Below are 25,855 nucleotides of genomic sequence, written 5' to 3'. Positions count from 1 at the left end.
ATAACGATATATAGGGAAATGAGTATCTACCGATATTCGCAACCGCGCTTCTCGACTCTCTCGCGAAGCGTAACGTATCGTTTGCCACATTGATTATGCGAATCGCGCGCGCGTTTTTAACGTCTCGGTAATGTTTATATCCTGATTTTATTGCAGATGAACAACGTGGACGGCAGCAGCGTGGTGGAGAAGCTATCGTTCTACAATCACACGGAATGTGAATGCAAGGAGAGGGCCGAGTACAACGAACCGAGTACGACGAACGAGAGACCCGCGGATCAACGAGTCTATCGACATCAGCCCTCGTCGCCTCCTCAAAATATGAAGAAACCGCCATCGAGGAAACCGTAAGCAAAAGGCTTCACCAGTTCGCAACAGTTATCAATAAGAAAAAAAAAAAAAAAAAAAAAAAAAAACACTTCTAACTCATTCATTCGTGTTACATTCTAACGTAATGTAAGAGCTCAGCGTTACAGATATATAGATAGTGAAATATCTCGGAAGAGTTTTGTTATATAGCTTGTAATTTGTGTTATTATTAAAAAAAAAAAAAAATTGCTTCAGATGTCGTTGCCCGTCGGAATTCACGCCGAGGATCACGTTGGGAGGCATTTGTCAGTGTAATTGCTACGAGAGCAATGAAAATTGTTTGAAGACCAAACGCGGAAAGGGATATTTCTCCCTCGCGGACAGAATGTGAGTATGTCTACGCGTACGACTGCAATTTCGCGACATACTTTGCCGCTAAAGTATTCCAGTACGCACGCGTGCACGAGCTTAAAAATGCGGACGGTAAAACACCAACGCGGCACCAACATACTAATTACCGCTGCATTTACAAGACGAAATAATGCGAACTCCTCATTTTGTATGCCGTACCGTAAAATTTCGCCATAACCGCGCTTTGCTTCAATTTAGCTTCAACCGCACCTTGTCAAACATTTATACACATTTATGCACGTGTAACGAATAAAAATCGCTTGCGCCAGTGACTTCGTTATACCAAAAATTTTCCGGTGCAGCTCGATTCCTCCTGAGAGAACAGAGAAGCTAATTTTACGTGTGAGAAAGCGCTTTGATAATCGCGATAATGAGAATTATTAAAAAAAAAAAAAATAAATAAATAAATAATAGTAATGAATGAAGAAACATTTCGACCAACCGGATTTACTGTCATATCTAACTTTTTGGCTCACAGATGCATTCAGAAGAATGAGTGTGCGATGCCAACTTGCGAGTTCGGCGAGTACATGACGCGGCAAGGCAAGTGTCCGCGAAAGAGGGACACTTTCGACGCGATGGCGGGCCGTACGAATCAGAATCACCAATTCAGAAGCTAGATGAACCGCAGCAGACGGATAGCGAGGGATAGCGAGGAAGATGAGGATGACGATCGCGAGTAGCGAAGCGCGATCGTAGTGCCAATGAAGAAAAGGAGGTAGCGCGCGTGACGAAGCGCACGTGAAATCGACGGTGCCATTTTCTTTCATTTTCTTTCAAGTGCCTTCGTCAGAGAGACGCTATACGTTTGTTGTATACACGTTATGCTATGTATAGAAATGTACATCGCTATCTAGGCCGCGTATGTATCGTCGTCGCTTTTTTTTTTTTCTCTGCCGCGATCGACAAGGATATGAAACAAAGTGATAAAGATCGTCGACTTTCGATATCGGTGATCGTCTCGCGAGGACAGTAAAATAGTATTTCGATGTTTAAGTGATGAATTATAGTTCTATAGCGATATACTCGATGTTCATGACGGTTCACCGAGAGAGAGAGAGAGAGAGAGAGAGAGAGAGAGAGAGAGAGAAGAGAGAGAGAGAGAGAGAATAAATAAATAAATAAATAAATAAATTGATGTTTAATTACAAGATTTTGAGTCGTTAGATAAGATAAGAGAATAACATTCTATATAACTGAAGCAATGTTTCTAGAATAGAATGGCATATATAAATTAATGATCGTACTAGAAAATTACAACAGTGATATGAGAGATCAAGTGTTTTCTAGTAATAATCGGGGAGGAAAGTGGCCGTCTCTTGAACGGGAAACATCGCCGACCTCAACTTCGTTTTCGATCCGGTCGGCGAGAGAAATCACGTAGATCTGAGAGGGTGCGATAATACGCTCCTCAAGTTAATGGTAATTTTATGCGATAAGCGATATCTCGAGTATCATAGTTTACGCTGAGAAAACCTCGGACGCGATACCTAGTCTGAGATCCTGTTTCCGTTCTGCGCGAGAGGACTCTCGGTTCGTTGGGTCGCGGCGCCATTTGGACGGCCGCATTTGGCGAGTCTCCTCTGAAATCCCCCGATTCCTCCAATTCCCTCAATTAAAATTAATTAATGCGCAGCCTTGCCCGAGACCGCGAAAGCGATTTTAGCGCGACGAGTGGGAGATACCAAAGCATGCGAAAACGCAGGTACGAGCGATCGCGCAGAATCGAAACAGATCATTAATGTAGCCGCATTTTGTATGTTGCACGATTACAGGATATCTCTATTTAATCGAGCATTGATGTACGCCCCACGTTCGTTAATTTAATATTTAATCGATAGATGTAACCGAAAGGGAGGATGGAGGGGGCTGGGCGCCACTTTTTCTTGCACTTCTGCGCAGGTGATACAACATCGCCGAGGGTGGCCCATTTGACGCTGCGAACGGCGCAGCCGCACGTTTATAACTTTGTATTTTTTACGTTATTAATAAAACAGCAAAATCACAAAGAATCACGGTAGACCAATTGTGCGCGCCGAAACGCGTGCTTGGATCATGCGACTGTCTGCGAGAAGGTTGGCCGTTGTATTGTTAATATCGCTTCTTTACTACGTGACTATAATATAATCTGAGAATATAAAAATATAATACTGTACGACTTCAATTTGTGTGTCTCATTTTTCCTTTACCAATCTCTTAATCCTCGAAAAGTCACTTTGAAAGTTTAATAACTCGTACATCTTCACGGTTCGCAAGCTTCTCAAATCTATCTGCAAACTGCCAGCGTTATTCGTAAATCTGTTTAAATAAAATCTTCTATTGCAAACTTGACGAAAAAGTTTAGGCGAGAGAGAAGCCTGAAAGGAAAGGAAATGCGTGTTTTCTTATACCCCGACGGAAGTACGGAAGGATCCGGAACTGCCCGGGCTTTTTCGACATGAGAAACTTTGAAATTGCGAAAGAGGCGAGGAAAGCGTGTTAAGCGTACTTTGACCAAAACTTTGACGTTTTTCATCCCAAGTCGTGAAAGTTTCTTCGTGTCGCGCGTCTCGAATCTTCTATATTATATTTATATGTGTTACATAAATGTATGTTTATATTATCAATATAAATATATATAAAAATATATTTTATATTTATATACGATTTTAAATTTATATTGAATTTACGAGATATTTATACTGTGAAAATTTTTACTGTGTAAATTTAATTTTTTATTTACGATTTTGCAATATATTTCATATTATTATTATGTGTATATATATATATATATATATATATATATTTATAATATAATAAAAAATATAAAAAGATAGAAAATATGTCATAAAATATACTAAATATACTAAAATATCTTAGAAAATTATAAATAAAATTAATTCTACATGTAATTTAAATTTATTATAAAGGACTTTTGTTTAAATCATCACATGAAAAGCTTCGTCGTCCTCTGCAACCACCACGATTCTAACGATCGCAAGAAAGTTATAAATAATTACTCAAGAAAGTTACTCGGAACTTACGGAAGTTATGGAATTTACGAAAGTTACGATTTACGTATTCACGATATCATCGCTGTAACAAGGTGTAAATGACAAATTCCGTTTATTTTCAGATCTATTCAGAATATTTTCTGAATTTCAACACTAATATGATTCAAAATTTACACATACGCAAGTCGACTACAAATAATAATTCTGCACGAACTTCGTTTATTCATCATGGCGGTCGTGATTGTTAGGTGAAGGAAAATAAAGGGAATGAATTAAGATGGGATCACTCACCATTTACAAGATGACATGCGTGGATTATGTAGATGTAGGAGCGGTGATTGATAGGATGAAGATATGAAGAGATACATGTATCGTTCGCATTCCAATAAGACAAGAGATGACATCGTTGGCACGTATCGCTTAACCCACTCTGTGGCGTCGATCGGCAATCTACGTATATAAATAGCCAAGTGACATCACGTCGAATATATTTAGCTGAGGAGTGGAGAGGATATATTATCTTATGACTATATGTATTACCGGACTTGGACGAGGATCCAGAATTCAAAACGGGAAGACGTGAAACACGATTTTACGAACGAGAACGAGCACACGGGAAATCACGCGTCACGTCCAGTGACGGGTATTTGAAATCAGAGCGACATCGATAATGATAGCGCCATCTAGCGTCGTGAATGTCAAGGCTCACGTCACATCAAATCCTATTGTATTTTCGAAGAAATATCTTTATTATTTCTGTTTTCCATTTTAATTTTTATCTTATTATCATTATTGTCATATTATTATTATTAATTGTTATTTGTTCTTATTTTTAATTATTATTAATTGTTGTTTTTTATTTGTTTATTATTATTATAATTTCGATGATTTTTTTTCTTCGTTTCGTAAAAGTCAAAATAAATCATTGTAAATAAATTATTTGCGCTATCACATGAATTGACGCAAGTTCGTATGTAGTTCAAATTTCCGAGTTATGCCAGCGAGCGGCGCGAGCTGCCAGCGAAATGTCAGACGTGATTATATGCGTTTCCTAACCTCGGTTGGTGCCGTCAGTAAGTCCTCGGTCGGTTTAGCTAAAGTATCTTCTCCGATTGAAAGAATCTTATTTGATGATCGAGTAGCGCGGACTGCAATGTAATTATGGAACTCTGGAAATCTTCAAGGATATAAATCCTGATCTAATTTTTCACGTGGATAAGAGGAGTGACGTAAATCGATGAGAACGGAAAATCATGGAAAGCACTCAGTCGTTGTACATCAGCCTCTTCAGCGAGGAGAAAAGCGACGTTTTAAAGGAGGTCAGTGAATGATGTTCTTGCCTTATCTCTTAATACCGCATAATGAGCGTAATTACCATCTTAAGATTAATATTCTCTCAGGTTTCCCAAAAATAAAAAAACAAGAACGTTAGCTATCATAACTTGTTTCATTCATTAGTATATGTAATATCTCATTAACATATTTATCATGAAGATGAAATCTAAAGATTTCTTCTCTAAATCGAAGAAAATATCAAAATTGTCATTTTTATATTATGTTGTTTAGTTAAAAAAAAAAGTTATTAAAATTTAGTGATTAGCTAGAAATTCGTCCAAAAAATGAAATCTCACCTTTCCCTCTATATGATAAAGGAAAAGATATAACTGAGATGGACTATCGCAATGAATGGGGGCCAAGTATTGTGGGCTAATTTTATTAATTGTACTCTAGTTTTTTGGCCTATTTAAATTTTAACTTAAATCAAACATTTCTATCTCTTATAGAATGAAATGAAAAGATATGATAATTGTGACATCTTATTTATGTTAAGCTGCTGCACGCATGCGTCGATGAGATTTGTGGTCACCCAGGACCGTCATATCGCAAGTTTGCTAATAGCATGGATTGGAGCAAAGCAGAATACAAAGGAGTTTATAAACTCATATCGTCATTACTACGAAATCCTGTTTCACTCTACATGGTAGAAGAAAAGGTAAAACTGTTGAATGATCAACTATCACAGAAATAAGATGAATGAGAGTATTTAAATAGGCCCGATCTAATATCTAATAGTTTAGATACATTTAAACTTCTTTAAAGTGAATTTGATTGAAAAATGATTCTAGATGCCACAAGAATATCATGAATTACCGGAGCAAGTGCAACAGAATATTCTTACTTGCTTAAAAGTACGTAGGGAACAGCTGACAAACGCTTTATTGAGGGAACATTACAAAATGAAACTACCGACCGTGATTGATCACGATTGGAGATTGAAGGTATTGCACTGATAATCATTTCATTTACATTTATTCTTGACTTTATTTACTTCATCACATATATCTTTATAGTTGGTAATGGGTTCGAGCAAGATGGCTTCATTAAGAGAATCTCTACTTCAATTAGATCTTATAGTAGAAGATAAGGAATCTCGACGTATCATAAATTTAGAATTGAACAAGGACGAGTTAGATACGATAATAAACAGTTTAGAGAGGCTAGTTTGATGTAACATTTTGATACTCTTTTATAAAAAAGAAAAAAATGAAGTCATTCATGTATATAACTCCTACATATATTAAACTAATGTAACATATATTAAATTATAATATATCGTACAGGACACAGGTTCTGTGATGAAATAAATACTCGCCGCTGGTACACTTTGTTTCACAGTTTATTATAGGTTATAGATAAATGTAGAATAGTTTAGTTACTATTATAACTGCTGATCGAAGATACTGGAGACTGTACTTTCGCGTCTGAGGCGGTTTTGATCCAAAAAGTCTCATTCACAATTTTGTAGTCTCCGACGCAAAATAAATAAACGAGCGAGGTTTGCCTTGACGGCGCCTCAGAGATAAGAATCACCAAAGAATGGTACGGGTGCACGGATATTATCAGTCTCGGTTCGCTCGTGAAAAATTTCGATAAAAAGTTCGCTCTCGTCGCCAAAACATGTCGCCTCATCAAGACGATTTTTTTTTTTTTCGTTTTCGTTGTAAAGATCATTTTACGGACAGATATATTTAATGAATGGTTTTTACTATACAACTTTTAAACTTTACCTCCTTTCCGCCCTTACACGTAAATATGTATGTAACCGCTTAGAAGATAATGCCGGTCGCGGATCCAAGTAAGAAACTTGGTCCTTTCCTCCTATGCTCGGCGATATTACCGGATATCGGGAGCGTGTCACACGTGTATAATGCGCTTCTCGTTTACAACTTTATGATCTATGCTACGATCGTAATAAAAAAAGCTTTCGTAATTACTCTTTTACTTCTGGAGATCCGTATAAACGTAGAAACGTAGAAACATCGTATGAAAACTTGACAAAGGTACCGTTCCGGGATGGTAAATTGTGCATGTCTCATAAATTGTAATTAGGCGATATTTTTTTAATGATTATCATAAAAATTACGATAGGCTTCGTCATAAGTGTTCTTTCTCGTATGGAGAAATAGCAATGTTCGAACAAACGCCGAATTTACACAAACGCATTCTCTCTATACTCTAGATTAATATATCACTTACATCTTTTTTTTTTTCGACTTACTGTATATACTTTATCTCGTATGTTCCATGGTACGTATATACGTATACGCGGTGTAAATGTCCTCTTTGCATGTGTTGGTGTATAACGTGTCTCCTCGTGTGCTCGCAAGCGCCTTTGTGCGCGCCTATCAAAATTATGTTAAAAATGTGCAGTTCTTCGTTACAACGTAAAATGTTTCGATTGTACAGATGTAAACGGAAAAAGGAAAACCAAGGACCGCGAAGGAAATACGAGCGAAATAATATGCTGAGTGCCCCCTCGAAGTCGCCAGTGTAGATGCGATTTTATTTCAATCGTACGAAACTTTGTCGCGTGTTGCTGAATAATTCTCTTCCTCCGTTTCCTCTTCCAGTTTTCTCGCTCGCTTATTTCCATCTTTTTCCTGTTCTCACCGTGGCGAAGACGCATTCCCATCTTTCATTTCGCGTGCTATCATTCTCTTTCCCCTTTCACACCGTCAATCGCTATATCACACACAGCCTGCTCTCTCGATTTCTTCCTCTGTATTTCGACTTTCTCTTTCTCTTTTTCTCTCATTCTCTCTCATGCTTTCGCTTTCTATCTCGCTTTCATTCTCGTTCACACTCTTTCGCTCTCATAGAGTACAATAGTTATGTAATTATGGGAGGGCGCCATCCAATGAGTATTTCCTCTGGAATGCGCGACGAACGATTCTCGCCCTATCGTCCTGACGATTTCAATTAATCGCTTTGATCGCTTGTCCGTCGCGCGATGTTCGAGCATTAGACTTTACTTCAGTAACAGTTAATGATACTTTAAAAATTTCTACACAGCAGGGACGATCGTTGTAACTCGCGGCTGGACGCGATCCGAAAGGTATTTCGGCGCTTTAAAACCCTTCCCGCGCGCTACAAACAATGAAACGAGTATCGTTCAATCTTCGAAAAAGACTGTGCACGAACGTTATGCGTGCTCCTCCAGAATCGTACGTTCACATGACATATGGCCTCGTGAACGCAAATAGTTTTTAAATAAACGATCATAGACGTTTCACGTTATTCTCGTTATTCTCGTTTACCCTGCCGCTAAACACCGTCTAATAATTAATAGGCCTACTATAGAGTCTATATGCTCTCGCGATGTCGCGGTCATTGTCATCGTCGTTGATGTCGTCGTCGTCGTCGTCATCGTCGTCGTCATCGTCGTTGTCGTCGTCGTCGTCGTCGTCGTTGTTGTCATCGTCGTCGTCGTCGTCGTCGTCGTCGTCGTCGTCGTCGTCGTCGTCGTCGTCGTCGTCGTCGTCGTCGTCGTCGTCGTCGTCGTCGTCGTCGTCGTCGTCGTCGTCGTCGTCGTCGTCGTCGTCGTCGTCGTCGTCGTCGTCGTCGTCGTCGTTGTCATCATCGTCGTCGCCCCGTTTTTTTCTTTTGATGCTCGTAACGAAAGAACGTTATTTTCTGTTGCAGGAATGGTCCAAATATACATATCTATATAATATACTTTTTTGGTTTTAACGAGAGAAAAGAACTTTCTTCTTTCCAAAATACAATTCGATTAGTGGCGCTTATTCGTTTATGTTGTTTTGGTGATGCGCGTCAGCGATGATTTCCTGAAAAAGAAAAGATTAATAGTTCATCTATATTTGAGTGCGAATCAATGTTGCAAAGTCTCTCGTGAAGAGAAAGAACACTTACATTTGTGTTACATTCGATAGCTTCGTTTACTGCTGCCGCGACTGCTTTATCACTTATGTCGATCTCCTCGATGGCCTATAGAAAGAAAGAGAATAAAAGCATTAATGGCGTTTATGACTGCTTAGTCACCGTAAAAAGGTTGCAATCGCAATATTAATGATCAGATGGCCCCTTCGCTCATTAATCTTCGTCGGTCAGTATACTTGATAACGACCTTCAGACTCATTTACGCTCGTCGAGCGTAAATGATCTCTTGGCGATCATCATGTATAAAAATTACATCAAAATTGTCAAATATTCCATTATTTAACCTTTAGAGAACTACAGTGATGTTGAAACAGTGTCATATTTTGAAACGAGAATACAATAAATTACAATTACAAACTTACTAAAAAAATAAATTTTAATAAGAATTTAAAAATACGAAAGATTAAGCTAAAAACTATATGCATACAGATACCTTTACTTCATTATTTTGCAAATTGTCGACAGAATGTTGTTAGTTGGAATTTGTTACAAACTGATACAAAAACTATTTTTCTAAAACAAGTTTTGGATCAGTATTCATTCCCCTTGTACCGTTACTCTTGCAATAATGCATAATTTAACAATAATATTCATCTTATCTTTTAAATTTCTCATTAAATCGCTTCATAAATGTACATAGGTTTCAAGCCAGAAAGCGAACAACAATAAAGAGCCAAGTGCTGTCGAGACTCTCCTCGCACATGTACTCGAAACGACGATCGATCGATGCTATCTCGCGCATCATCGACAATGACTCACTCCAAGCTAATAATAGCACGGATGTACTATACGTGATTATAATCTTCAGACTGCGGCTAGACTGGGAATATATATACCTTGGTGACCGAGGCGACGTCCTCGGTGATAGCCGGTGCTGTCGGTGGAGAGGCGGGTGCATCGGTCGGGACAGCCGGTGGTGCAACTTTAGGAGCCTCATCGGCGCTTTCCGTCGTGCTGACATCGTGGGCGATATTGTTTTCTATCGGCGCCTCGACTTCCGGAGCGTTCTGCAAAATACAAGCCTCTTTGTTACACGATCGTCACGCATACATCCATCTTTTATTCTCTCTCTCTCTCTCTTTTTTTTTTCTTCAGTCCAAATCCCAGCATGCTGTAACGAGGATGTACATAAAACCGATTCTGCCGAATGATATTCGTCCAAAGAAAACAATTCTTTCTCTTTTATACATAAATCACTTGGACTTGAATAATTGTATTAATGAATCATCACGAAATGATTGCGTATGTTGCGATTCAAGTAGGAGATAGCAATTATCTTTAGAAACGAAACTTAAAATAGGATTTTTGTTAGTAAGACGAACGCGTATAGTAATTTACAATATATTATAATAAAAACGAATAAAGATGACAGACTTTTGTAAACAAATTGTTTCTGATAATCAAAGCCCACAATTAAGATAGAAATAAAAATATCGCGTTAAAGCGTACTTCTGAGTTTGGCTTGCATCGAGTGCGCTTGGATAATCGCGATGACTATTACCTCCTTGCTTGAAGCGCAGCATGCGACGACGAAATGCCTCAGCAGAATCGTTTCGTCATGCTTCGGGCAGCGCAAAGAATTGAAAATCCCGCTGACGAACCCTCAGATAAGGAAACTCGGCATGCGCAAGTACAAGATGCTTACGACACAACAGATGCAATTACGAGAACAGCACGACAGTAAGAATCGAGCTCTTCTAATGAGCACGACGTTTATCAAAAAATCTAAAACGCCAGCTACCACGCGCGTATCATTAGTCCAACTGCTTTTTACGTCTATCAATGAGATTCGCGCTAGAGGTACCTCTAATATATTTCAGCATCTATGTTATTATTAGTATAAGAGAGCGTTCAGTAATGGAAAGATACACAATCTTCTACGGAAATGACATTAAATGGCGCGGCAGCGCAACTGCTCCGCTGTTTGCCGCGCCACAAAAAGTACTCTACTGTAGCGCATCGATTTTAATCGTATGAAAGGTCATGTTAATATTGTCAAGAAAACCAAGAGGCAAACAACACAGGTGGCAATTGGTAGTGTGGTAATATATATGGGCTTTTAAAAACGGAGAATTGGACGGAAGCGTTGGAGGACATCGAGTAGCAGAGTAAGGCTTGTGTTAATCACGTATGGCAAAACGAAGGATGCACACGAGACGAAACCCTCAGGCGTTGGAACACAACGGGGACGCATCGGGACGGAAAAATGGATTCAGCGAACTCTCTGAGGACTTAACCGGCTCCGGTCGTGCATCGGCACACCCAAACGACAAAGTAAAATTTTGTTCTCGAGACAAGAATAGTACAAGTTCTTCCCGGGACGTCGCTGTCAGTCTCACGTCACTCGATGTTACCCTTCGTCGAGAGAACGGAGCGGAAAGGTGGGACTTCGTCGGATATAAGGATAGGAGGGGAAAAAGGGAATACAAAGTATACTTCAAACAATTTTTGAATAGAGAGCATCGGAGGGATTCTGGGAACAGTGTGGAGATCGGGAGAGCCGATGTTTTCATTTTCAGGCTATAAGACCACAGAGACAGTACTGTGCGAACCGTACGACGAAGATATACGTGGAACGAGGCGTCCGCCAAAGAATTTTGGCTGGCCGCATTCATGCCAGGAGATTGTGTTGCATGTTAGTCACCTGGTGATGCTCCTTGGCGGCAGTCGACGGGATGGCGTTCGACAACTGACACGACAAGGCCTCTTCCTGGCTTTCGGTCTTCGCTATACACTCGGCCGCTAGTCTCTCCTTCAAATCAACATCCGATTGATCACATGACATCGTGAGCGGTTCGCTTAGCAGCATCGATTGTTCATAATTGCTGCTGTCATCCTCGTTATATGAGGGAATTTGTGAGCGATCTGTCGTGGCGGTTTCTGTCGCGATGCCAAGTGTGATATTGGACTGTTGGAAGTTAGGACTTATAGGCGGTGTGAGGAGCGTCTCTGTCGGGTCTCTCGGGCTAGCCGCGTGCTCGACGGGAGCTGGTGATAATTCGGACGTGTTCAGGGGAGCGATCAATGATGATGGACAAGCGAGTTCTTCCGGTGGTAAAGGATAATCGAAGGAATCTAAACTTTGCGTCCCCGTATCTTCAGGTGCTGGAGGCAGATCTTCCAGAGAGATAGGTACGCTTTCGGGTTCAGGCGAAAGACTTAGCGTCTGAGGCTCATTCGAGAGCTTTTCTGAGAGGGAACAGGTCGGAGCGTCTGAAAGCGGCGGTGGCAAGGGATACATCGATTCCAAATCATCTGAAGGACAGAATGCCGGTGATGTTACGCGATTCTTCGGTGAAAGAGGACAGCTTTTAATCTCTTCGGTTTGCTCAATTTGCGAGGGGGACGTTACAAATGATTCTGCTTCAGTGACCAAACTAGATATCGCGATCGGTTCTTTTTTACCAGTTGATTCTGTGTCTATTACATTCGCTGTGCTTTGAAGCTCGGATACTTGAGAGCTGAATGCGATTAAATCTTCAGGCGAATATGACAGCGTAGCCATTTCATTGATCATCTTTGTTTCGTTTTTCTTGTTACTATTAGACATGCCGACTAATTCGTTTAATGGTTCAACTGCCGCGTCTTCCGGAACGGACATGTCCTCCAATTCTTCCGAGATCAGAGTCTCTTCCGTAAGCAATGCAATATCCGATTCAAGTTCGTTTTCCATTTTCTCCTCATCGGTTTCGGGAATTATCTTAACGGATTCAGTGGTGTCGGTGAGTTCCTCCACACTATCATCTTCTGGAATGATCAGCGCTGGCTTGGCTTCCACCAGAATATCCTCCGAAACCGATAGCGGACCCTCTTCGGAATTTATGAATAATTCGGTCGGCGAAGCCATCGATGTGATTCCTTCTTCTTCCTTGATTTCTTTCGACATATATTTTGCGTAATCGTGATCATATCCGGAAAGTTTTTCGTTCAACTGTTCCACATTGACTATTGCCGACGATTGCTTGAATTCTCTCGATGAACTTTCAATCAGCTCTGTGGAAAGAATTTCCAATGATTCCGCCGTGTCAACAAACATACATTTTTCAACCGAAGGAAGATCCGAGTCTGATAGTTTTTCAATTGATTCCACACGCTGCGTTATTTTATCTGGAGAACTTCCTATATTTTCAGACGATAAATACTGTTTTAGCGCCGGGCAGACGCTTTTTGTTTCAATCTCAGCCGACGATAATGTTTCAGTCTCGACTTTTTCATTATCTTCGACGTTAGGCGGTACGTTTATCTTCATCGTAACTTTGCAGCTATTTATCTCGTTCTTTATTTGACATTCCGCGTCCGATATAGTTTCGTTCATAACTTTAGCCATTGTAACAACATCGGGAACTTCCTCTATATCTTTACTTGGAGTCTTCTGTGTGCTATTTGCTTCATTTTTCTGGCACTCTGATATCTCTTCCTTCATCGCGACGCTGCTCTCTACCTTCATCTCAATTCCGGCTTCTTTATTAACACAGCTACTCCCTAACATCTTCTCTTTTGCGACATTTTGAGATGTCTCGATTTCGACCTCGGCCTCTACCACCGGCAAGCACTCTACTTCCGCAAGGACAAAAGTCGCTTCCGTCGGGGGCAGGTTGTCGATGGAAGGATCAATTGGCGTCGGGGATGTGATAGCAATGGCGGTGATGGATTCGCTCGCGCGGCTCTCTTGAGAAAGAACGTCCTCGCGGGATGACGGATACGTAACGTCGGGCGGTAGTGCCGACGTCGATTCCTCCTCGTCAACAGCCACGGCAGGCAGTTTGAGCGCCTCGGCCAGGGCCGTGGCGCTCGCCGCGGCCTGCCGAGCCTGCTGCAAGGGCGAGGGATCTATGGGAGTCGGCGGCGGACTGGACGGGGGCAGGGATGGGAGGTCCTCACTGGCTTTCCTCTCAATGATAGACGGCGTCGCGACTGGCTGGACTCGGTAGATGGGGATCTCTACCGGGTCCGCTACGGAGTGACCGCCGGCTGACTGACTGACCTCGACTACTTTTTTCTCGGCCTCGACTTTTTCGACCGCCTCCTCTTTCTTATCCTCGGACGGGACAGGAGTGGGGGCGGAGGGAGTGGATTCCTTTTTCTTTTCCTCGACCGGGCTAGCGGCGGCGGCGACTGCTGCTGCTGGCGACGCCGCGGCAGCCTCTTCCTTCGGCTCAGCCGCGGATGCTGCTACTGGCGCGGCTACCTGCTCGTCCGCCGATGGACTGCTCGCCGCTGATTTCTCCTCCATCGGACTGCTCGCGGTGGCCGTTGCGTTCTCTGCATCTTCGCCACCCTGAGACAATCGAGAGAAGACACCACCTTAGATATTTCGTGCCGCGCAACCAACCCTCACAAGTCAAAACTCTACATCATTTGTCTTTATCACACAATCTCACAAAAAAAAAAATAGTAACATCTCGTAACGTTACATTTACATTATAGGTAAATACACACAAAATGCATCTGCACTTGTATATTTTTTATAGATGATTTAACAGCATCTCAAATCTATGAGAAATTTATTTATTGGGAAAATTATAAATAATAATTTCACGTAGGAAGAAAATCCACATGTTATCCAATCGTTTGGACAATCGATCGTTTCGAGTAAAAGGTGAGTCCCACGCCACGTGGATGCAGTGGAGAAAAATGTTGGTTCAGTCAAGCGCGATATTATTTTTTTGTTCGTCGCAAGGGGTGGCCGTCGAGATTGCAGCGCGCATTCTCTCGAGCCAAGGGTGAGCTCCGAGCGCGACTCAAATAGAAACGAGGGTGAACAGCTTAATGATACGTCGACCTGGAGCGAAAGAGAGAGAAAGAACGGTGTGTAAAGAGGCGTTCATACCCCTAGTACATATAGAGGGAGGTAAAAAGAGGGTGCGCGGTAGGGGGGTGCCGAGTTACCAACCGTTCTCACCCTTTAGGGAATGTCAATCGTGTCACTGTGTCAATGAGCGTTTTTCAGTCTATCCTCTCGGTTCCCCCCCCCCCACTTTTTTTTAGACCAAACGGTCGCGACTCTTCGTCAACAACGCAGGAAATAACCTGCGAGATTTATCGCCAAATTTATTGTTGTATAAAGAGAGATTATCGCGTGAGTAACGATATTAGGCACGCCGATGAAAGAAGAGATTTATTTATGTGACGCGGCAAGTGCCATATCGCTATGTGCATAATAGCTGCGTGTTATCAGCTCGGTAACGTAATATGCAGAGATAGATATGAAGAAATGCGCAGCGGGACAAAAGTATTGGCACGTACCGTCGGCACACGCCGATGCTTTGTTACCTCAAGAAATTCTTGGAATATTTGTAACATTCCTAATACAGTAATTGAATGCTATTGCAAATCGCTCGATCCATCCTGTAATATATAATATATCACCAACGAGCTATCGCTTGATCCTCGATCACTTCACTTGTCTATGACGAATATATTTATCACGTTCAAAGATATAAAATGTGTAAATATGTACTTAAATAATCAACGAATATTTATATATCAGCAAAATTTACGCTAAAAAAATTCCACAGATGGCTAATATATAAATAAGAATTTTGTTTTTGTTGATTTACACGACTATTTCACTCGACGGCTCGTTTGTTTGACTGTCATCATTAGTCTTCGGCTGGCGTGTGCCGAGAAACACTCTCGATAATACCTTTCGGCTTGCGCAACCCAGGCGGCGAGGATAGCCGAGACAAAATCAATTCTTGAAACCTGAGAGGGAAACAGAAACCGGACGTAAGAAACGCGTCGTGCGCTTTATTGTCCCGCGTTCCGTATCGATCGCCGACGCCGCTTCTCGAGTCTCTCGTCGTGGATTTTCCTAAAGGATATAAGCCTCTCCCGCTTAAAGAATTACAACGGTGCCCAACGGAGTGGCACTTAAGAGGCATTTGTTGCGGCTTTTATGTCGGTTGTACTCGGGAATCACGATTTTATTTCCGTTGTAAAGAAAACTCTTCTCTTGTCGTAGGATATTTTCGATGTATAATGTAAGAGTATAACTTGACGTTCCTTCGAGCAAACATCCGCATACATAATCCCTTGTACTCTTATTGCGTAACATTGGACTTTATATCCTTAAAAAAAAAAAATAAATAAATAAATAAATAAACATCCTGCGATTATAAAGATTGCAAATCGCAATCCAACTTTCAATATCAACTCGGTGCCAGCTTAAAGAAATCGTGTTTTATTTTTGCCGAGAAATATTTGCGTCTAATAAAACCGATATCACGCGACCCGAAAAAATCCGCACCAATTTCCTAACTGAAGGAACTTGCTCCACAAATTTTTCACGAAACTTTCCATTCTTCCGCTGCTGTCAGAGTCTTCCGCCGCTGATATTTAACCGCAACGCGTCAGCGTCAGAGTGAAAGCGACCGTAAATGGACGCTAGCCTCGCGAGAATTTGGCCTAATACCAAAAGGTAAAAACGCACGACAAAAACTGGCGAATGGCCAGAATCGTGTAGGGAGCATTGTCCGCGGAGGTGAGGAGGCAAGTGCCGAGGTAATGAACTTCCGGCTGCCCGGCGTCCTCCTCTTACGACAAAATCGATCGAGAAATTGTGGACCCGCTTCTTCCTCATGTATACAATACCGGATTGTTGTTGGCCGACGACCAATTCTGAGTAGGTTAACGACAACTACGTATAGAGTGTGTGCCAGAGAAAAATTTGCATACCTATCAGCGATCTTTTTGCGATGGAAAAAAATACACCTGATCCTTTCCTAGCAGAGAGATTGAAAATTCGCGATTTTCATTCTTCTAATTTATTTTCGATCTTTTGTAAAAATCAAAAAAGATTACTAGATAAACACAGTACATGTAGATTTTCAAAAATTTGTCTAGCGAGAATTTAACGCATTTGTGTTTTGTTAGATAATCGTTTTACGAAATTTTCGATTTAAGAAATATCGCTCAAGAAAGAACACTTCGTTTAGTTACAGAACGTCCAATGAATGCGTTAGTCGCAAAAGCGAGCAAACAGGAGAAAGTACAATACTTTTCCGGTGCATAATATTCTTGATGCTGAATGATGTTATTACAAGGATATTTCAACGAACCTTCCGACGTTCTCAGCTACTTGAAAGCCGGCCAAGAGAATCAAGTTACTCGCGTATTCCGAGCATTTATTTTTCAATGTCGTTAAAAGATGCAGCAATATACGCCAATTTGCAACAATTTCACCTGAAAGTATACCGTTTATAGCTGCGCCATTAACGTTACGCCAGTTAAACGTGTCCCGCGTTTCCGACAGACGAAAGTGAGTTAATTCTGCACTGACGGACGGCGGCTAAATTTTTAATCGTCCCGTAAAACGTTAACGGTCACGAATGAGCATACAGCCCAGCATACGACGAACTACGGGGAATGAAACGAGCAAGCACGGAAGAGCCGATGAAGTGCCGTAACTTTTATGCCCTTACCAACACGCGGAACATTAGAAATGCATTAGCTCTATCGTGAAGACGATCCCTCAATCAATAAACGTTCAACAAATTTTCACCCTCTGATTTTTGATAAAACTTGATAGCTCTGCAGAGCGAACATTATTTTGATGCGCGAATTTTTATTCTTCATTATTTCCTATGGATCTTTAAAAACCAAGCTTTCTTTTAATATTTATTTAATGTGTACTTTACAAAAATTTATTCTCTAAATTTTTTATTATAATTTTTATATTAGATTTATATTAGATAGGAAATTTTGAAATGTAGATTTTTCAACAAAATCGGAGGGTGAGAATTGAGAAAATTCGTATAGCGTTAACGTTTATAATAACGTGTCATGTTCATCCGAGCATGCGAATTATTCTACTCGTGCCATCATCGTCTACACCCATGACAGCTGGCGTTCGCCAGCACCAAAATCAATTTCCTGTTTGAGAAAAAATTAGTTAGACGCTCGCCGAAACAGTCGTGTTAACAACTGTCACATTCTATCGCTTCGGTACAATTATATCCCGGTAAAAAGATATTCGGAATGCGAATGTCACGGAAGACGGCATTACATTTCGCGAAAACCTCTGTCTCTTGTACCATCGTAAACGTGCTCCTAAACTCGCAACGGTAAACTGCCATTATGTACAATTCTGTGCTTTACGTTTCCTCAGGAACGAGATCTGATGGCCGCAGGACGAAAACGGAGCAGGCAGCAACTACGCAGCGTCGACGCTCCGGAAGTAATCTTGCGTATTTAACGAGCGTGACTTAGACAATAGCTACGCTAATGATTCGCAGGTGTTTCGCGGGAGACTCATTGATGTATCGGCGTGTTCCGCGAACGACATGTTCATCCGACACGCTCCGCATGCGCCCAGATCATCCTCGTCGCTATCATCGTTATTAATATTCTCAAGAAGAGGTGATGTATATATGTGTATATATATATATATATATATATATATATATATAAAATATGTATATATGTATATATCGTGCCTGGAGGAAGACGCGAGCAACAAACTAGCGTTTGTTTTAACTTCGCCATTCTTTCGCGGATATAAATTACGGGCATTTATCCGGTTCACCGGAGCATGTCCGCCAGTAATATCGCGCGCACCGGCAAACAACGCAAACGCGATCGGCGAGAGGGAGAGGCGCGTTTCGACGTATGCGTGAACGGCGAAAAACGCCGATAGTGAGTGAGTGAGTGAGGGAATGAATGAGTGAGTGAGTGAGGGAATGAATGAGTGAGTGAGTGAGGGAATGAATGAGTGAGTGAGTGAGTGAGTGAGTGAGTGAGTGAGTGAGTGAGTGTGAGTGAGAGAGAGAGAGAGAGAGAGAGAGAAAGAGAGAGAGAGAGAAAGAGAGATCGAAAAAACGTCTATTGTTTGGCAGTATCTCTGCGCATCGATATGAAACGTTTCGAAATGTTTCGCGATTCTTGTTTCCACCGTGTGCACGACCGATTTCGCCATTGATTTAATGTGATTGTAAGATAAATCGACAATCAGTACGACGATCCACTTACGTTCGCTTCCCGCTGAGTACCGTACGGTAATGCCTAAACACGGCACAACAGCGATTTGCGAAACGCTCGACTAAAGAGCGAGCACCGTTAAATTCGCGGAGAACACCGCGCGCATTTAGCAAACTAATAGAAATTTAGGTATCGCGTATACAATCAAGTTTCATTTTAATTAACCTTCGCGATATCGATTTCCCTCGTCTCGCGCGGAACACCGCGCGCGCGCGCGCGCGTTTATAATTCCGCACTCGCGTAATAAGGCGGATTCGATCGGCCTCATCGAGCGAGGAGCGAGGTCGCGGTGGATTTTCTCCTGACGGCTCTGAGGCTTTTCGCGAGGCTTGGCACGCGACTCGAGCCGGTTAATAATCCGCGCAGATAGAAATCTGACACGAAAGCCGACGCCGAGAAGCCAGCTAGCTCGCAGCCGGCGTGTAAACGGCTCTTTAGGTCGCGGCGAGCGTCTCGCGTGTTTCACGCTTCGCGGTGGTGGCGAGAGGTCCGTCGTATATCCCGTTGGCCGCGCACAAATCTACACGTTGTATCGTCATAATTGAGGCGTTCTCGAGGCGCAAGAATGAGAAAAGTCCGTAATCCGCGTGGTTCATTTTACATGTGACTCGATATTCAAAGAGGATACATACCACCTTCGCGAATTACGGACGTACTTTACCTCGTGCGCGGCGGAGGTCCCTCAATTCGTACGACAAAAGAGTTATCAACGAAAATTGTTGATTCAAGCCAGGACCGGCGTTTATAAATTTTCCCACAAATGTCAGTTCCTCTCAGAGCCGGGTTTCCTGGCTCGGGATAATTCGCCCCCGGGGGTAAACGTTCGTATACGGATAAAACGGCGCGGCATGATAATTTAATCTCGCAGCGCCTCGCCCCCGGCACGAGCGATGCTGCCGCGCCGCACTTTCTGCCTGGTGAGCAGCTATAATAAATTTCGATAAATCTCGTTGGAAATTCATAGCTAATCAAGGATTTAACGCGCGCTTTGAGCGCCGGCTGGGCATAAATTGCATTTTTCCCCGCGGGCTATCATAACACTGAAACTCGTCCATGGCGAAAACTAAGCCAGCGATCCATCCCTGATAATGATCCCGTACAACCGCGAGTTGGCTTACGTCAATGTTGTTGGGAGAGGTCAAACGAAAATATCGGCTAAAATACTTTAGAAAGAGAGAAGTTTCATGTGACGATGATACTCGACCGGACTGCAATATAAACGGGCGCAAAATACGCGGACCGATCTTCAAATTCGCTTCGAATAAATCGCTATTTCAGCGCGAGTCTGGCATCGCTGACGCCTCGGTCGACGAGCCTTGTCTCAAGAAGGCATTCCGCCGCTTTCCCCTCGCGGCCCCTCGCGTTCCTACGCCTCTCCGTTCTATTTTCGCGCGTCTCGCGACTCGCGCGGGCGCAAGAGTGTCGGTTTACCGTGACGGATATTCATCCATTTAAATTTAACCGCGCGTACTCACCAATTAAGCATTAATGGTATCGCCTAAACGTTAACGTTAGAGGCAGAATTAATTTCGGGAAGAAATGACCGCGCGCGAAGTGGAGCGCGCTAATGGGGTTTACCGTACCGTGGATGGTTCTTTATCCTGCGCAGTTACCGGAACCATAGTAATGCCCAATAGTGGAACGTAAGTTAATATTCTCCGGGTCCCGCGTGCAAGAGCACTCGCCGCCCTGCACATGCCATTACCCAGACTGCGGCCCGCTCTCAGGACGTACTCCATCTTGAAAATCTTCAATTAATCCTGCGTGCAACCCTCAGATTTGCAACTGCCGCCACGTGAGCTCCCCTCCGATTAAATTAATTATGAACGATCGAGATTCTTTAATATCCTTCTGAGTAATTTGTGGATAATACAATTTTATCTAATCTTTAAAGTAATAACAATTGAGATATGAATCTCATTTGTTGCGTGTATATAAAGAAGTCGAATAAGCAACAGTGTGTAATAATAAAATAGTATAATATTTAAATTAAAAATCTTAAGGATATTTTTCAATTTATAATTACAACAAATATAAAATGTGTTTTTTTTTTTACACCGCACACACAATGAAATATTTAGATTATTTAGCTTAATTTCAAATAGCATTCGATTTCACGTATTTGTTCTGTCGAGTACGTCGTATGACTGTATCGATCTATATTTAGAAAACTGGAAGCTGTTTCTATGTGCAGTTTGGGTAGTTCGCCATTCTCTATTAATAGAATCAACAAGCGAATAATCTATTCTAAAAGTCGATATCGATTCTTAGAAAAAGTTCCAATAATTTCGACGTACATTCTATCGACGTACAAATTGTAAAAAAAACGATTCCAATTTGCATATAATGTCTTGCATAATAAACTGTGCCAGAATAATATGATATAAAACAAAAATAATTTCTTCGTAATGTTTATATATCATTCATTAGTTGTTATATTTTAATGACGCAACCAGTCATGTTTAGTCATGTTTTTAAATGCCTCAATTTTAAACAACATATTGCAGAATCGTTACGCAACAGTAACCGCAACGAGGATATTTAACACCGGAAGAACTCGATCGTCCATGAATATCATAATTATCGATAATTGCGACACTACCTTTATCACACGCGCGCGCAAACACAAGTGACAAGAACGGAGACAGAAGGCGTACTAACTGTTCGCCGTTGGCGAACTACTTGGGCCAGGCTACGAGTTCTTGAGGGTTTATATAGAGGATCGTCCCACGTCTCGTAGCGAAAGAAGAGAAGCGAGAGTCACACGTGGAAAGCCAGAGAGAGAGAGAGAGGAAGAGAGAAACTCGCGAGAGGAGTTAGTCACTAGCTACTGCGGCAAGTAACTAGAGATGCAAGGTAACACTGTGTCTTAGCTATGATAAAACTATCGACTGAATTTTATAAAGAAAAATAAACAAATTTCTGAATTCTGATTATAAAATCAAACCTAATATGGAATTTGATAAATGCAAATGACTTTATTAAAAAAATGAGATTTTTGAAAAATTTTCCTTTTGACAGTTTTACAAAAGAGATTCAGATTTGGTTGTTTAATAATATTCAAGATCATATCTCATCTAAAGATGAGATAATACGTGATAAAATTAAAACATAAAAATTAAAACATTACGTGTACAATCTTAAAATATTCATTCTGAGACATATTTATATTCTTATGCTCATAAATTTTACATGGGCTCTAAATATTTACGTTTTCTGAAGTAACATCGCACAAAATATACACATTTAATTATATATAAGTACACATGTCGTGCCGGAGGAGTCCGATTCCCCAGAGAGATATCAGCGGCGAGGAACGAAGAAAGCTGACCCGCGTCATTGTAAAGATAACGAGTAGTTACAAAGCTTTCGAGCAAGCGAGACGGCGAATTAGGAACGGAAGAAGTGGACGAGGCGAAAGGAAAGCGCACCACCTACGTGGTGAAACTAGGAAGAGAAAGATCCCTGAGTGTATCAGCGATACAAGAGCGACAAAGTGGTGCGGTGAGAGAAATGAAGTTGAGACAAGAGAGCAAAGGGGAGGCCGATTCATGCTAGAAACGTACGGCTGCTAACCAATGCGTCGCCACGGACAAAAATTTACGCCGCAAAACCGCCGCGCGTTTCTATTCTTGGACGACCGAGACAGGAAAGCAGGGAGACAGAGAGCGCTAAATGGAAGAAGCGGGCGAAACGACGACGGAAATATGCATTTCTTCTTATTAGCACTGAATTTATATCTGTCCTTACCGCAGGGACCTCCTATGAATATATATGTATGGATTGCAAATTTTATTTTAATATTGAACATCTTTTTTTTTTTTAGAAGAATATTCCATGGAGCCTCCCGGACAAAATTGTCTATCCTTCATTTATACATCGCACGTATTATGTTATGCGAGGAAAATCGATTGTCACGACGAAGAGGATGCGCGTGTAACAAATAAACAGGCCGTGTAATCTATTGCGGAAAAATAAAATCAGCGTCGCCGCGATAAGTGACAAATATGTCCGTTAAATGTCTGTCAAACGGCGTAATTTGTAAGCAATGTAAACGCCGTAAAGACAACAGCCGCTTGAAAATACAATCGGCGATTTACGAAAAGCGAATCGCGATAAGGTCACCATCGTAGAAATAGTTGGACTGCATCCAATCACCCGAGTTTATCTTGAACTTTACTGTTCCGTTTTTGCCGGTTGATACAAACATGAGAACGCAACACGTCGGAAAGGCCGAAAATAATCGGCCGAAAATAATCGCGGATGTCGTAAAGAATATTGTCGCAGCCGTCGACAATATAATTTCCGATTCTCGCGGAAGCGGGAGCGCGTTTATTTATCAGTCGTCGTTGGCGCTTCGACGCGAGCTTATCAAATCACGGCTGAAATAATCATGACGCGCGAGTCGCGGAATAACCACGATATCGATAAATGAAATTCGCAGTGATCTCGCATTGTTTTCTTCCAACAAAGAACACTCGAAATGCAGAAATTCATTTTAAGACTTAATCATTAGAAGAACACTGAAATGAAATATTTGAAATTCACATCAGAGATAATTGACTTCCGCAAGACTTGTTCTAAAATAACTTCAAAGTTATCTTGGAACTTCCGGCTAAAAGTAATTTTGAAGAATCTTGTATAGTCTAAACGCGTGAGAGGCACTCTTCTGGCACAGCTTCGACTCGGAATCATTGGCGGCAGCATCGACTGCGAGCTCTAAAATTATTCTTAGACGAGACGAAGGGGAAGCTTACCAAGGGAGACACTCGGCGGATGTCAAGCGCAGGTTCAAATAGATGGAGTCGTTACTACGCTAAGAGGGGTCGAATAACTTCTTATTACGAACATTCTAATAATTAACTTAACGAAGAAAAGGCGTAAGTGTTAAATGGCGAGGAAGCGCTACTTTCCGGTCAGATAGCTTCCCGAAAAAAAGAAGAAAAACACCTCTCCTACCATGTAAACGCGTTAAAGAAATTGTCCAAGCGAGAGTTTTAAAAATGTAGGCTGTTCCAAATAACACGTGCGCGTCGGGATGGAAACATCAAAGCTTGTTTTACAGCTATCTCGCGTCTCTTTCCGTTGCACTCCAAGCTATGCGTGTTGAACTGCGTGTCACCCGCTCACATATTTCGAAATTGAAATTTTTCGAGAGTGCACACGCGAACAGTTATTCTGGATCGGAAGAGCATATTTCCGAAATAAAAGCGAGGTGAATCGTTTCCTGCCAACGGCCGGGGATGCAAAACACATAAATCACCTTTCAATTTTCGCTCGTTAGTCGAGCTTTTGCTTCCCACCATGGACGATCAACCTGCCGGCGGTACGGACGTAACGAATATGTCAATAGTGTTTCACCCATTCAATTTGCTATAATCCGCTTTTTGGATCAACACTACTCTCCTCCTTACTCCACATCGCGGCAGGTCGATCGACGCGACAAAACAGGAAAAAAAAAAAAATAAAACAAAAATTCGAGGACTTAACGGGTGTATATTTTGACACGAACGTCCACTCGACGGTGTAAAGCCGACATTGAGCTACTCAATTCTCAATTATGGTTCATGCATAAAAGAAACCGATGGAGTACAAAGCGTACTCTAACATCAAAGCTATTTTTCTTTTTACAATATTCGCGAGCATGACAGTAAACTACCAACTACATGTGCCCGAAAAACGATATAAAATTGTCCAATGTTATATTTAACGCAGGAAAGATTTACGTAAATATGCGCACTATTGTTGAATGTTTAAACATTTTCTATTAAAAATGCATTCGTCGCAATGCAACGTGTAGTAGGTTCAACGATATCGGTGTTATCGATATGGATGGAGCAGCACGTATATGCACTTTCCTATTCACCCTCTTATTCGCCCCCCTTTCAACTTTTCGAGAGGGTCGCGGAACGCAACAAGAAGGGTGTGCACGACAAGGTAGATATCGATTTTATCACTCTATTTGCCGATTCTACGTGGAACCGTGTGACAGTCGGAAAGTTTTAGGATCAAATACAGATGTAACGAAATAGCAGCCAGCACGACAATGGACAATTCGCCATAAAAGAAAGACGAATACGATAAATTATTTCCTAAAAATTATAATTTTGCATCAACTCTTGCTTTAAAAGAGGATAAATCTTTCTCACATTTTTTTATCTCTTCGTGTAATTTATCTTGCAGACATTAATACTCACTTCCAGCAATTGTTTCTTCCACGAACACAAAACATGGAAAAATTAATTAAACACGAATCATAAAGGATGCACGCGCGATGGCGGGGTTTCGTGTTTCTCTCGAAAGTATTCGAAGGAAATCACGTCCTTCAGGGCTTACGAGAAGCACGAGATAATACGGTCATTGCAGCACGTGTGAAATCTTGACTACGTGCAGCCGAGGCCAGCTACTGTGCATAATTGAGAATCACTACCGCGTCGTCCGAGCACGTCTCTCAATGATGCTATAACTGGGAACTGCACGTTCCTCGATGAATATTGAATCATCCATTCATGGGCCATCCATTTCTGCAGATGTTATCTCGCCATCACGATTCTCGGAAGGGAAAAAGAAGACGCTCTTAACTCAACCGCCGGAGAAAAAACTTCCGCGAAAGGAATTCTATTAACAATGTCACAGATTGAACAGACAAATTTTTTTCCAAATTGTATCAATTGTGTCAATTATTTTCAATCTTCAATCTCTCGCTGACAATTTATAAAATGTCCTACAATAAATACAAATGGAACCCGCTTTGGGCGGCCGCACAAGAAATAATTGCGAGAAATACGTCGATGCGGAAACAATTACATCGCGAGTCGGCATTTGTTTCGCGATCACGTAAGAGTTCCATTGTCATCCAAGACGATTGAATTTGCGGTCGCGGGAAATCGGGAAATCCCGGCCCAGCAATATCCCGACAATGTGAA

General features: G+C 41.6%; 3 protein-coding genes and 1 long non-coding RNA gene across 5 annotated transcripts in view; 2 read left to right on the top strand and 2 right to left on the bottom strand.

Annotated features, from left to right (window-relative positions):
• The window catches only part of LOC105427454 (uncharacterized), an 85,981-nt gene extending 83,097 nt beyond the window's left edge, over positions 1-2,884 (top strand). Inside the window, exons 4-6 of the mRNA XM_089082010.1 lie at positions 157-347; positions 565-696; positions 1,199-2,884. Coding sequence (XP_088938136.1) covers positions 157-347; positions 565-696; positions 1,199-1,340 — 465 coding nt within the window. The 3' untranslated portion in view covers positions 1,341-2,884. The remainder of the gene's footprint in view (positions 1-156; positions 348-564; positions 697-1,198) is intronic.
• LOC148935433 (uncharacterized) overlaps positions 1-4,564 on the bottom strand; it is a 115,442-nt gene extending 110,878 nt beyond the window's left edge. The window contains exons 1-2 of the long non-coding RNA XR_016140482.1: positions 4,254-4,564; positions 4,005-4,163 (exon numbers count right to left, since the gene is read on the bottom strand). This is a non-coding gene — a long non-coding RNA (uncharacterized LOC148935433). The remainder of the gene's footprint in view (positions 1-4,004; positions 4,164-4,253) is intronic.
• Positions 4,565-4,767: 203 nt separating this feature from the next.
• LOC105427453 (COMM domain-containing protein 8) lies at positions 4,768-6,374 on the top strand. Its single transcript, XM_011639170.3, has 4 exons — positions 4,768-5,032; positions 5,545-5,706; positions 5,840-5,992; positions 6,065-6,374. The coding sequence occupies exons 1-4, from the start codon at positions 4,967-4,969 to the stop codon at positions 6,218-6,220; spliced, it is 537 nt and encodes a 178-aa protein (XP_011637472.2). The 5' UTR covers positions 4,768-4,966; the 3' UTR covers positions 6,221-6,374.
• LOC105427514 (uncharacterized) overlaps positions 6,373-25,855 on the bottom strand; it is a 90,378-nt gene continuing 70,895 nt past the window's right edge. For both annotated transcript variants that reach the window (XM_089082008.1, XM_089082009.1), the window contains exons 5-8: positions 11,596-14,229; positions 9,788-9,958; positions 8,925-8,999; positions 6,373-8,839 (exon numbers count right to left, since the gene is read on the bottom strand). In XM_089082008.1, the coding sequence (XP_088938134.1) occupies positions 8,795-8,839; positions 8,925-8,999; positions 9,788-9,958; positions 11,596-14,229 (2,925 nt within the window). In that variant the 3' untranslated portion in view covers positions 6,373-8,794. The remainder of the gene's footprint in view (positions 8,840-8,924; positions 9,000-9,787; positions 9,959-11,595; positions 14,230-25,855) is intronic.

Source organism: Pogonomyrmex barbatus, unplaced genomic scaffold (assembly GCF_055798465.1).
Source record: "Pogonomyrmex barbatus isolate J1 unplaced genomic scaffold, ASM5579846v1 scaffold5, whole genome shotgun sequence".
Taxonomy (NCBI): domain Eukaryota; kingdom Metazoa; phylum Arthropoda; class Insecta; order Hymenoptera; family Formicidae; genus Pogonomyrmex; species Pogonomyrmex barbatus.
Note: the sequence above shows the minus strand (reverse complement) of the source record. Positions and strands in the feature narration are given on the sequence as shown.

What these genes read in the sequence shown, in the direction of transcription:
- LOC105427453 (XM_011639170.3), top strand. Translation starts at nt 4,967, where the DNA reads ATGGAAAGCACTCAGTCGTTGTACATCAGCCTCTTCAGCGAGGAGAAA. An exon ending in TCTACATGGTAGAAGAAAAG is followed by an intron (nt 5,707 to 5,839) that starts GTAAAACTGTTG and finishes AAATGATTCTAG; the next exon opens with ATGCCACAAGAATATCATGA. An exon ending in ATCACGATTGGAGATTGAAG is followed by an intron (nt 5,993 to 6,064) that starts GTATTGCACTGA and finishes ATATCTTTATAG; the next exon opens with TTGGTAATGGGTTCGAGCAA.